The following is a 12,974-nucleotide window of genomic DNA, read 5'->3' as shown; positions in this document are numbered from 1 at the left end:
AGACAAAAAAAAAAAAAAAAGATGTTCCAGTGACTAATTACCAAATTTCGCTGTGCCGCGTCGATATACGGGAATTCACAACTTGTATTACATTGCACGGCTAGCGAATCGCATCGAATTAACAGAGTCTGGTGAAGGAAGCGTCGGAAGCTGTTGCAATTCTTGCTCTTTTTGTTCGTATGCGATTTGTTTATCAAATCGGGGCGTTACCCCGAGCAGCTTCGGTGCGGATAGCATTGATTAACTCTTGATTGACGAGGAACACAAATTTCAGTCCGGCAATCTGTAATCAATGAACACAATCGGATGAGCAACAATAAGACAAACAACCAAAGAAAGCGAAATCGACAGTTACCTCTAAGACACAATTGTTAGACAATTTGTTACGGCTGCCGGGTAGGACAGGTTTACCGTCGACAAAGAATGGTCGGCGCCCTTCGTTACTAATAAGGAATTCACCCGAAGCTCTCAGTTTGAGAACACCCTGGCGTCTTGAGATCTTCCACGCTGGACCTTCCAAGGACAAATCAATGTCGACAGTTCCTCCGGCTGTTGTTCGACCAAATGTAACCTAGGAAAACGAAGCTTTTACATAGTAAATTCCATTGAAAACTATTCAAATTCGGTAAATATCTTTCACCTCTCTGGAACGCATCAGATAACGAACAAGCCTTCCACGGAGCACGGCAAGTGTCTGGGCATCGAAATCTGGAGGACTGATACCTGTTACTGCTTCGACGAGGACTTGCCAGCGTCCGACCTCGTTCTCCAATTGTTTAATCTCCGTTTTAGCCAGTCTAAAATTTCAATGTGAGCCTGAATGTTACAGCAGCGAGAAACAGAATTCAGCATGTACGCATTACCGATCGTTTTGGGCCAGTTCGGCTTCAAGAACTTCATCACGCTCAGTGCTAGCTAATTCGGAATCGCGTAGTAATTCATCGGCATCCGTAAATGATACTACATGGTCACTCTTCGGGAGCGGTTGAACTTGATAGAGAAAATTCCAAGTTTTGATTCCCTCCTGCTTGACACATTAAAAAAGGGAACCACGAACTTACCAGATTGATCAGGTAGCAAGTGATATTGCTTCATAAGTTGCCAATGGGCTTGAAGAGCTTGAGCCGTACGAGCCGGGTGAAAAACGGTTGCATTGTCTTGGAGAAGTTTTTCAAAGGTTTCCAATGTTGGTTGACTCGTCTACATGGAGTAATCTGGTTTAGAAAATGAATAATAGAAATCATGGAGGCCAATCTCTTACCGACGATGTGGTGGCTAATAATTGTTCTTCGACTTTAGTGTACAGTGCTTTAGATTGAACGGACGCCACAGTTTGGGGATGCAAGTTTCTCAAAGCGGCCAAGGCCAAGCGTGAGACGGATTTGTCGTAAAGGAGAGCATACCAACGTTCGGTGATTTCGGTTAAGGGTGAAGTGACATGAGAATTTCACACCTCTGTGAACTGCAAGTAAATCTCCTGTCTGAAACCATCCAAGAGAATGTTTTGATTGGTAGTGTTTCATGTTTAGTGTTTTGTAAAATGCTACCTGCTGCACTGCTGTGATAAGTGAAAGATCATCTGTTGGTTTCCAACGGCCAAGATCTTTCGTTGCTGTTGGCTGAGATGCCCTGGGTCTCCTGGGTCTTCGAAAAGCCTACAAGAATATTTCAATTATTTTCATGCTCTTATTCAAAATGCAAAACCCATTTTAATTTACCTGTTTGACTTTACTAGCTTTCCTTCTTGATTCTTGCAAAATGGAAGGCAAGTTCACCATGCTATTTGAAGGTACAACTGTTGAACTTGAAGTGATTCCTTCATCAACTGTGTTATGGTTAGACAGTATTCAATACCAGCAAGACTTTTTAGAAAACTCACCACTGATTGAAAATCGGCTTCGTGTGCCACGTACAGGGATAGGGGTTAAAGCTGAACCCCCCATATTGAGACTCGATTCGACCAGTTCATCGTCAAACTTTCTCCGTTTAATCGAACGAGTTGAACTAGTACGCAACTTAGGTATTAGCTATATGGTACTGTCGTTCAGTAGACTGTCATTATCAAACCTTCGTCTTTGATGCTGGGCACTCAGACTTGAGGGTCCCGCCATTCCTCCTTGGATCTCCTCCTCTAGCTCAGTATCAACTTCTGAACCTGGTTTCGGAGTGAGCGTTGCAATAGAATCCATGTTGACGACAGCTTCTGTTTCGGAGAAACGCGCGAAACAATGAAAAGACAAAAACACAATCAGAAATTGCGGTACAGACGACAGCCACCCGACAAAATGCTTTCGCCGCTTTTCTCACCCTCTGGCGGGCTGACGAGAAATCCGGATGCAAAAATCTTGTATTCTTGCTACGTTCGCCACCTAGCGGTGCTCCCCAAACTACTTGAAAGAAATTTGTTGCGTACGCGGATAGAAAGTATTTTGTAACGGCGTAGAAATCGAATATTATTATTTAATTTCAGATTGTATTCTGCGAAATTTTGCCTTTGTGAAATGGTTCCTGTTCTCTACGCAACAAGTGCGCACATTTTTTCGGGGTTTTCTTTTTTCTCTTACTGGTTTTTGAGAAAATTTAACAATACGCTTTAAGAGTTGGCATATCACAGTAGGTCTAAAAAAATAGTAAATCCGGTATTCCGAATGTTTTGATGCGTTATAATCTTTAAAATTTGAACAACACTGCGCCGCAGACGATAGTGACAGATTAAGATTTCACAAACGCGTGATATCTGATTAGCAGGTTATCAGGCAAGATTCATCGCAACGCACATATCGCGACGCAAATGCATTATTGTAAAGTGGCTTTTATTTTAGCTTTGATACGTAATCTGTATCGGGTTTTTACGCAGTCATCGTCTGGCCAACAATTAATGCCATCTAAAGTGAGTTTATCAGCGCTCCGTTGCAACCAATTTCTTAAGTTCTCACATTTCCTTAAGCTAGGGCAAAAGTTCGTCATGTCAATGAAACCACACATCAGTTTAAAGCCAGTCCCTATGAGTCAAAGCTCAAAGATAAGCCACGTTTGCCCTCAACATACGTAGGTTACAAAAATGCTAGATAAAAGTCAGTCATCGTAGATCGTTTACGTTTTTTTTTATGTTACATAACCAGAGAACCATGCATAGGCCTACTGGCCTTATACAGTACGTATCTCGAAGGCGGCCGTGATGAATGAACAACTGATAATATTTGTCGTTCAAAAGCGTTTTCCGGAATAGTGGTCACCCATGGCCAAGACAGACGAAAGTTCATTTGTTCTTGATTGTTCCTAGAAAATGAAAGTAGCCAGCCGTAAAAACACAACAATTCAATTTTAGAAACCTATCCTTCTAGATCCGTTTAAGGCGTTCGGTTATCGACAATGCGAGATTGGCAATCAGCGATAGCAAAGATGCATGTAAGAATAGGGATCGTGGAATAATAATAATTATTTTTTAAATAACATTTTGTCATACAGGAGAATATGTAATTAAGGAAACAGCTACAAAGTCCGACCGAATAATTTCGGCCAAACAGTTTTTCTAGCGAAACGTAAAACTTTTGTTACAGTGATGAATGGGCCGACGGTATAGATGAAGGCGATTTAGGATCAAGTTAATAAACACAAACACTATATATGGGAAATTCTTATTCCTACACCAGTTATATCTAAAATCCTTGGGTATAATAGCAACGCACCCATACATGCTAGCCTACATGTTAAATATTGTGGCAGACAGACGGTATGTATTTATCATAGCCGATTGCCATGAATAATGATGAGTGTCAACTTTCAAGTCCGAGTAGCTGGTTGGTCTGGTTTTTTTTTTTTTCACCTGTGTCTTGGAAACAGTTAATTGTTACTAACGGTGCGTCTGCAACCCTCGGATAGGTATTGACAACCATCTTGACGAGGCAAAAAGAAACTTTCTCTCCACTGCATAACAAGCAACGCGACGCGTAAAATCAATTTAAAAAGTGAAGGAAAAAAAAGTTATAAATATGCACTAACGTAACCTGAATTTTACTTCACAATTTCTCGTCTTGTTGCTAAAAGTTGTCTCACTTCTGTCTCTGTTTTGAAAATGTGCACCGAATGGCAGATACGAATAAAATTTAATTCGCGATGCAATTGTTTTGTTCTCGTTTAGTTACTGACTGATTTGTACAAACAGTTTCGTCATCCCAGATGTAGAGTTATTACTTCAGGCCATAAATATGAAGTGTGTGACAACACATGTTGCGACACGTCACGGGATCGCTGTACACATACGGTTGCATGGAACTGTAGATTACGAGACCCGTCTTGCATAATAGTTGCGGCCGTGTTGGAAATTTTCCAAACAGTAAACAAACAAAATGACGGCCTAAAATCTGTAATTACCTAGAAAAAAAAAAAAAAGACGCAAGTATAATGTTACAACAGGTCCGAGAACGAAACAAACTACTGGAAAGATTAAGTATTGGGAAAGGTGTAGCCAACGTTTAACATTGCATGTTTTGGCTTTTATCACAACAATTAGACATGCTGTTTCTTGCCATTTTTTTTGGGACTCGTTGCCATTGGAAAGTTTTTTTTTATCTCTTTTTTTTTTTTTGTACGAGATACATCCATGATCTTCCATATAGGGGCTTTGTGTGCATACAGCGATGGCATACTTTCAACGAAATCTTTGGTAAGAAAAGTGGAAAATAGCTGGATCGAACGCGTATAGCCTATAACAACTGGTTTTTTGTTGTTGCAGAATCTTCCAAAGAAAGCTGTTTTTGTTCAGTAATAACCAATTGTTTTTTTTTTTAGGCCACGGGCATTTGAATGTTTCAGTAAAACAAGACCGCACCCTTGTTATTATTATGACTGTTAGCTTTTGATGATGTACCGCCGCCTCATCGGTCACCATCGAAAGTAACGACTTCAATTTCTTCATCTTCGAAGCTCGAGGTCACCTTTAATGAAGGACTTTGAGCAATTGTTTTTAATTGAATTTTAGACCCACCTGAGCGTGAGGTTTGCCCAAGTTTTCCTCCTGCTGGCTCTTTTCGATCTTGTGCGTACGTGGATCTGTAGCACGCGTCCACTTGTTGTCCATCCATTCGAAAAGATTACCATACGGCCATCAGCAATACCTGCCTATAACAGGTTTAACTGTACGGTACGACGCCTGTCAGTCAACACGGACGCCACCGAACGGGTTCGCTCTTTCGCTTTATCCTGCCATTTACAAATCTTTGTATAATTTAGTCAAAATCATCATCCATAACATAATGCCAAGGGTCATCGAGTTTTCCTACTGTTCTTGGGAAGCTTCCAACTTGTTTGCTTTCTTTATTCGTTTGATTCAACGAGTTGGATTTTGTTTACAATAAACTCTCCTATACGACAAAGCTGTGCTACACCACGTCGTCAGTCCAGGGCATTTCATTTTCTCTTTGTGCCCCATTCGTTACCTTTTTCCTTTCGATAATAAATAGCGTCGTCATTCAGTTGGATAAAGCTGCTGGGTCAGCAGTTTTTTGTGCTGTTATTTTTAAGAAAGGCCATCAGCTACTGATATCTCCCCATCATTTTTCACGACCTTCAGAATGAAACAGATCTAAGCTATCCTTGGCAATAGACATAATTTTTAATCGATCAGATGGGCGGGACTGGTGTTATAGCGATGGGACTATTTGGATTCATGGTGATGGTGCCAAACATCCTAAGCAGATTGAGCTTAAACCAAATTGGTTTAACTGAAACATTAAATGTCGGTTACGCGCGTAAAATTTCAATCGCCCTGTTTAACCCAAATACAAGAATTAAGTGTAAGGAAAACCAGCATAAAACCTGTACTACTGACAACGAAAATGATAGGTTCTTACAGTGTCTCAGCATTGCCGTAGCGCAAATTCAGCCAGCAAAATAAATATACACGACAGTCGGTATCAATCAAGAGAGAAGGATGTAGGACAGAAATAGAATAATACGGTCATTATTATTTGTTGTTTTGCTTTCTTTTCATTGTGTAGCCATTTTTCAACGACTATCTTGAACGTAGTGGTCGTAGGACTACAGAGTCTTTGCAAATACGTACTACATGTCGCTTTTCACCAAATTTATAAACGACCAAGGACAAGATTTTGGACCATGGGACTTTTGGAACTCGTTTGACTTGTCTAAATTGTTCCCTCGCGATTTAAGGATTTCAGATTACAATTAGATCGTCAATCAGGACGGGTCATAGGCAACTTTACTTATGGAACGGGAAAGAACCGTCATTTGTGCTTGTTAATGCGCGCGTGCCCTTTCTCCCTCTAGGCCAGATGTTTTTGTTTTTTCGTTTTTTTCATGTTCAATTAGTAGCCATTAATGAAATTCTATGAACTGAATACGATAAGCAACCAGTTTACGCCCTCGAAGAATTTTCGTTCACCGAAAGAAACGCTTAAAAAAGGGGGTGGGTGGAAAAGCCACAAAATGTAAATGAGGCATTTGAACAACATGAACTTTTGGAACACTGAATCTAAACTGGTCCTTCAACTTTAATTTGCCAAACGCGTGAAAAGGAAATTGGTGCATCTTGCGAAACAATCTATAAGAACATCATCTATAATATACACGATACGACGCTATCTTTCTGTTCTACATTAGATTGTGGGAATATCTTAGGTACACATAGATTGACATTGGCAATAAGAAGATAAACGACTATTAAATGATCTCGTTTGGGTAACTAATCATTTTCGTTCCAGACAACTTGTTTTTTAAATAGTTTGAGCTGAAAAAATCGCGAATTAAACATCAATATAATGGGATCATGGGGGTCTTTTCACTTTTGCTATCCCTTTCCGAGAATCCAATCGATGCTGCTGTCGTGTCCAAAAATATCACTCAATTTCTTTGTGAGGTACTTTCAATGCCAATGGCTTTCTACTACGCTTGAAAGCACTTACACCCGCAGCAAAGCGCATTGGTTTACATCTCCTGATTTGCTACAATTGGTTCAAAGTCGCACAAGTCTGCTTTACCCAAAAAAGTAACATCCTATTTATGAGATCACAGGCATTGATTTACAACTGAAACGCATTTGATGTTTCTAGAATTTTCAAAGAGAAATTATACAAGCAATACTTAAAAAAAAACGCCTATCGATCATCTATACCCAACGAACGAATATACAATCAGGATTGGACCTGTTCAGTAAGAAAATCCAAATCATTTTTTGATTGTCAAGATATCCATAAAACGATGCATAAGGGTCTTGTGAAATTTCACTGATTTTTGAGACGATGATATTGACGGACGTACTATAGGCAAGACTCGATATGCAACCTGTTTCCTAAGGAATGGTATACGCCTCATTTGTCTCGATGTGGCATATAAACTGGTATGGTCGAAAAAATTATGTGTATAATATATACAGTATATTAAAAAAAAAAAAAGATAATGGCTGAATATATGGAAGAAAAATGTGAGGACGGGATCAAGTAACTCGTCGTTTAAACTTGAAGGATAAAAAAAAAACGGTACCAACTGCAAAGCCTGCTTCGAAATCAAGGTGATATTGCTGCAAGACTTCCAAATTTTCAAGATCTGGTGTCATAAATAAACAGGAAAGGAAAACAAACAAAAAACCTGCCTCTAATTTGTCTAAATAGGCAAAAAAAAAAGCAACAAAAGGTTAAAAAAAAAACTGAAAGAAAATGAAAGAAAACATCCGTATCAATAATCAAAGCGGTGGTAAAGATTTAAAAAAAAAATAATTAAGCAAAGCCATATGAATGCACGGGTATTATTTAAGAAAAACAAAAACAAAAAACAAAAAAAGAAAGAAAACAAAAACAAGTTCAAGCAACAAACGCGCAAAACCGGTTCTTCGTGGGGTTCTCCTTAAAAACACGCAAACCACCGAACGACGTTCAAGAAGTGAAAGAAATCCAGTGCTACAGAATAGTTTATGCCGTGCAATAATCAGGTTTCTGAGAATGAAACAAAAACTCTCCACAAACACACAGAACGACTAGTATAAGACGCTGGAGAATTTTTTTACTTCGTGCAGAACATGTTTGATATCTCATGGAAGTTAATGCATTGCAACCGTCAGCAACACTGTCCGGATTCTCATCCATCAACAATTAAGGTAGGCGTTTTATTGATTGATCATTTCCTAAAGATTAAAGGCGCGAGTCTACGTGAAAACAACGGCGTATCGAACCTATCACGTGTCCCTACTCTGTTCCGCGTGCGAAATTGTTGTCATCCACGCAGGACGCAGCAGAGGCCGTTCGAATCGAATTGTTTGCGTAATCATCAGTTAACCGTCATTAGAGAAAGACAAACATGGATATCCCCAGAACGACAACAACGTCAGTGCATAAGAAAATGGCAATAACAAATAAAGAGGAGAGATGACTTACCATTGCAGCAGGTAGATTGCCGTTGCCGACGTAATGGGACGACTTCGGGAGTTGTGTAGATGCTGAATCGCTAGAGGGAGGACGAGATGTTGATTAACAACAACAGGGATGAGAGTGAAGTAGAGACAGCCCATGGTGATAGCAGAAGCTGTTGTCCATTTAGCCAATGGCAAGAGTATTGGGTACTAATAGGAGCTTCTGATGACCCCCAAGATTGCAACAGGTATCCTATCCTATACATATATGGTGAAATGCAGTTGGAAGACAGGTGTTCCTGTCACCAAGCACATTGCTGTGTATACCCAGGCGGATGAAAAATACTGGCCTCGAATTGTTGGAATCGTTTCTAAAGATAAAAAAAAAAAAGGAAAGAAAAATGGAAGAGTAAGTCGTATGTCTAGTGGACACGTATGGCCCAAATACAATTGAATGTCTGCTATTTCAACAACAAACAAATGTTTTGGGGGTACTTTGTTGACGTATTTTGTCGTCGAATGGGGATATAACATTTACCCTTGAGAGAATCCGCACTGGCCAACACAACATTTCAAATCGAACGAACTGGATTGTTGATGGGAAAAAAATCATGCTGACCTGCTGGACACGTATCGCAGGTGGTCGTCCTGGTAAAACGGTTGAATGGATGGTGATGCAAGGGCACTGACGATGACCCAGATTATGAGGCCGGAGAACGGATCATTTAGTTTAAAGTTGAAAGAAGGACAAATAAATAAAGTTTACCAGCAGATTCAACATCAGGATATCAGCCAGTCCATGGCTCGTAAGTCTGTTGTGGCACTACCATGTAGATAAAAAAAAAAATGATAAGGATAATGCTGATGAGACAGATGAAATTCATGACTTACTATCTTGTTTCTGCAGAAGCCAACGAGACCCCGAGCTCATTCCACGTACGATCTTCATGCCTCATCATCAGCCATTGTCCATAAACGCATAAGAGGTACGTCTTTTAACGACATTGTCTTTTAGTTATCCGGCCGATGTGTTGATCCCATTTTTGTCCATCATTTCCCACCTGGTTTTTCTACCTGTAGAATTGAATTTTTTTTTAAAGTAAATAATGGATGACAGAGCCGTCGCGCTTTTATCCCGCAACACGTTACAGCATCAAGATTCAAAGTTTTTAAACTCATGCTATCTCCACAATTACGTATTCACGAGATAAAGAATGAAAGATATCGAGAGGCTGCTGCTATCGTGATAAGAAAACAAAAAAAAAAAACCAAAAAAAAAAAAACGAATAACGCGCAGGGGTCCCGTTAACAAGATTCTTTCTCATTCTTTTAATTGTTTTCTCACCTAATTCCAGCGAGGTATGGAGCAGCGCACCGTAACCGCCGTAACGGCTAAAATGACGACAGCCCAATCGAGAATCCGCAGCGAACTTGGCAATTTTCCATCGGGCCCCACAAAATTCACCGTCATCCACAGACGGCCCGTTTTTTTCGCCCCTCCCTTGCAGCCGCAAACACCGCCCATCTCCGCTAATGGCAAGCATGTGCTGGCTAACGCAATGTGTCGCTTCGCGCATCATCCGGCCGCAGTGACTGCTCAAAAGTCGTCCGCATCCGAATCTAGCCGGAGTTCATCAGCCATCACGACGACTACAAGCTCCTCTTCGGGTCCGGCCCTAGTCAGCAGCCACCAGCAAACCAATGGCAATAAGAGAACGGACGTCAAGACGACAGCCCGTCAGTCAAACGCAGTCAAGTTGGCCAGCGTCAAGCCCATCCTGAAGCGATCACTATCAGCCGACCATCTGGACATTTTCCAACCAGTGCCTGCCAAGCGGCCGTTCCCTGTACAGATTTGGTTCAACAACCAACCTCGCGGTCCTCGTCCGCTGGTGGCGACAGCTTTTTGGCTCGACAGTCCCTTGCACGACAGCCAAGCGTTCGTGTACACGAAATTGTTGGAAGCGTCACAAGCGCGGCGTTATCTGCAATTGCAGAGCAAACCACGCAAGTACCTTCACATGGCCAGCGGATGGATCGTAGCCATCAACAGTCCAGCACCAACCTCTCGTTCAAAGTCGGAATTGATGTTGCCACCCATGACGGTGAAGCTTTTGCCACAAGTCAAACCGGTTCCGACGGTGTCGCAACAAAGGCCATTACCGCAACAAACAGCAGCAAAAACAACAGCGCAATCGGCGGGGAAATCAGCCCAACCTGTCACAACGTCAAAAACGCCACCACAATTTAAAAAATCACCATCAAGTCAATTACCTCCACCTCCGCCGCTTATAAGCCTACGGCCAGCCGGAACAATCACCAAAAGGGAAACGGAATCGCCACCTGCCTTTCAGGATTACCCGCTGGAATTGTGCAAACGAAGAAAGCAATCGGATGATTCAATGTCACCACCAGATAGTCCCCGACTCGTGATCAATCATTCAGCTCCTTCGTCTCCGCTCAATCTAGCTGTCAATGCATTGGCCACTCCTGCTAACACGAATAACGGGTCGTCAACGTCAATCAAACGAAAGATCTCTCTTCCAGCACCTTTCACTCTGACGGAGAACAAGAGTCAAAACGAGCCATTGGATTTAGCTTCGCCAAGTCCGACGACCGTTTTCAATCGAATGTCTCTGACCGAGATCCTATCACCGGCCTCCCCAGCCACGGAAAACTTCCGTCGTCGATTAATCCTCGTCTTGCAAGTTCTTCTAGGCAAGAGAAGATTGTTGAATTTGGGTCATCCGGAAGCTTCGGTCGAAGAAATTCTAGCCAGAATATTGAAGAAGGCCGACATTGTTCCAGCCAAGAGCTCCGACGTTCGCCTCAATTGGCTCAAATTCCTCCGGCTCTGCGTCAAGAATGATGACGCCTGGAAACGTGAAGGTTGGGACAGAAAATCGCCAGACGCCATCCTCGACGAAATTTATCTTCAAGGTGAATTTTAGGGACTTGTTTTCGTTTTCATACCTTTTAAATGAAAAATGTAGTATCTGATTAGAAAACTAGTTGTAGTACGCTAGAGTTTATAATTCGCGTGGCATAATTAATAAGTTAAGTGTCGATTTTTACGATTTAGATGTTATCCCCATACTTCGAAAGTCGGAGCCTTCCAGGCGAATAAACGAATATTTGCAAGAAGTCGACATGGAAAACAATGTTACCTGACGGTCACGTCTCCTTAATCAAGATGGACAGAAATTGACGTCTCTTGCATGGCGTTGTGTTTCTTCTATTTCGGCTTCTTCTTGTTCAGCTTACCACGTTTCGAAAGTTCATTGTTAATTATTATTATTAATTAAAGTTATTTTGAAACATAGAGCTAAAGAGTAATTATTACACCACCCCAGTCCTGAATTCAGACAAAAGATATAATAAGGCAGTCTGATTCGAATGCCAAAATGAGCTCAAACCAAAGATTTCTTCATTTAACTAAATACGTGTCGGACCCCCCTTTTTTCTTTTCCTTTTTTTGTGTGAAAATGTTCCATGATAGATTTGAAAGTTGCATGCAGCAGCCCCCTTTTTTTTTAATTTGGCAGTGGATGTGTAATTTTGCCTACGTGGAGGCAATCGCCAACGGGTAAAGTCACCCGGATTCATCCCCGCACAATCCAGTTCTTGTTTTTGAAGCGCGATGGTTATCCTTGATCGCCATTTGACGTTTTTGGCTCTCGTCGTGTTACATGTACTATCTTGTTTGTAATGAAATAAAATTTAAATTAGAATGTAATCTGAAAAACACAGCTCCATAAAATGTTTCCAATTGCATACACGAATTTACACGCTTGACAATTCAAAGCCTTTTTATAAAACCCGATTTTATAATCACATCAACCGTAACATTTACCTTTGTGGGATTGTCGTTTAATTGCCACCAGACCTACTTTTGCTCATGTTCCACAAATGGATTATTTTATTTTAAGCTGCAGCACGAGCCAAATCCTAGGTGATAGCGTCCTTGCCGCATGCATTTGTATCCAATTCATCAGCAACATGTCGGAATAATTGTTTATCTCCCTCAGAATTCAAGAGAATCACGAGAAGAGACGGATTAATGTCTATCCGTCAGAACTGGTACCCGATTTGAAATATTAGTTTGGTGAATATATTTTACAAAGATAAAATTATGGTTACCTATACGAGAATGGAGCGAGTACCGAGTAGCTATAGTTAACCGATAATACTTTTACAGAACAGCCAAAACAAGTTTGAGTCTAAACGTGCCTTGAATCCAGTCTTAAGGACTCCTATTAAGTCTATGATTGCTTCATTTTCTCATGCTTAAAGAGAAGCCTTCAAAAGCTGTTTAATGTCTGTATAAGTCCACGGTTATTTCTAAATTTTACCCTATAAGTATATATACATTTTTTAAAATGTAAAATCCGGTTGTCACGTGCGGGTACCTACATAGTAAATGGACAGGGCGAGCTCAACTTTATCTACTACAAGTTAAATTTTGCAGACGGTTTCTTGAAATTCTTTTAAGTCACGTAGTCCACGGAGTCTACGTGACAAGACGTGAAGATCTTCCAGGGTCTAATGATGAATGCCAAATACATTATTGTGAGCACATTCGGCATTGACCAAAAAGGATCGGATAACTTGT

The 12,974-nt window shown here is 40.9% G+C and overlaps 2 protein-coding genes across 2 annotated transcripts; one reads left to right on the top strand and one right to left on the bottom strand.

Annotated features, from left to right (window-relative positions):
- Positions 1–66: 66 nt before the first annotated feature.
- LOC116929827 (microspherule protein 1) lies at positions 67–9,390 on the bottom strand. Its single transcript, XM_032937188.2, is given in 17 exon segments — positions 67–283; positions 356–571; positions 641–797; positions 864–990; positions 1,062–1,200; positions 1,262–1,420; positions 1,422–1,481; positions 1,548–1,655; positions 1,719–1,825; positions 1,880–2,004; positions 2,068–2,203; positions 4,988–5,217; positions 5,283–5,566; positions 8,388–8,733; positions 8,982–9,047; positions 9,129–9,185; positions 9,250–9,390. Coding segments are annotated over 12 exon segments (1,521 nt in total). The 5' UTR covers positions 5,085–5,217; positions 5,283–5,566; positions 8,388–8,733; positions 8,982–9,047; positions 9,129–9,185; positions 9,250–9,390; the 3' UTR covers positions 67–193.
- Positions 9,391–9,723: 333 nt separating this feature from the next.
- LOC116929826 (flocculation protein FLO11) lies at positions 9,724–12,098 on the top strand. The gene is made up of 2 exons (XM_032937186.2): positions 9,724–11,302; positions 11,445–12,098. Exons 1-2 carry the CDS (start codon positions 9,724–9,726, stop codon positions 11,531–11,533), a joined length of 1,668 nt encoding a protein of 555 aa, XP_032793077.1. The 3' UTR covers positions 11,534–12,098.
- Positions 12,099–12,974: the final 876 nt, after the last annotated feature.

Source organism: Daphnia magna, linkage group LG8 (assembly GCF_020631705.1).
Source record: "Daphnia magna isolate NIES linkage group LG8, ASM2063170v1.1, whole genome shotgun sequence".
Classification (NCBI taxonomy): Eukaryota; Metazoa; Arthropoda; class Branchiopoda; order Diplostraca; family Daphniidae; genus Daphnia; species Daphnia magna.
This window is presented reverse-complemented; position numbering and strand designations above follow the sequence as displayed.

What these genes read in the sequence shown, in the direction of transcription:
- LOC116929826 (XM_032937186.2), top strand. Translation starts at nt 9,724, where the DNA reads ATGGAGCAGCGCACCGTAACCGCCGTAACGGCTAAAATGACGACAGCC. An exon ending in CGACGAAATTTATCTTCAAG is followed by an intron (nt 11,303 to 11,444) that starts GTGAATTTTAGG and finishes TTTACGATTTAG; the next exon opens with ATGTTATCCCCATACTTCGA.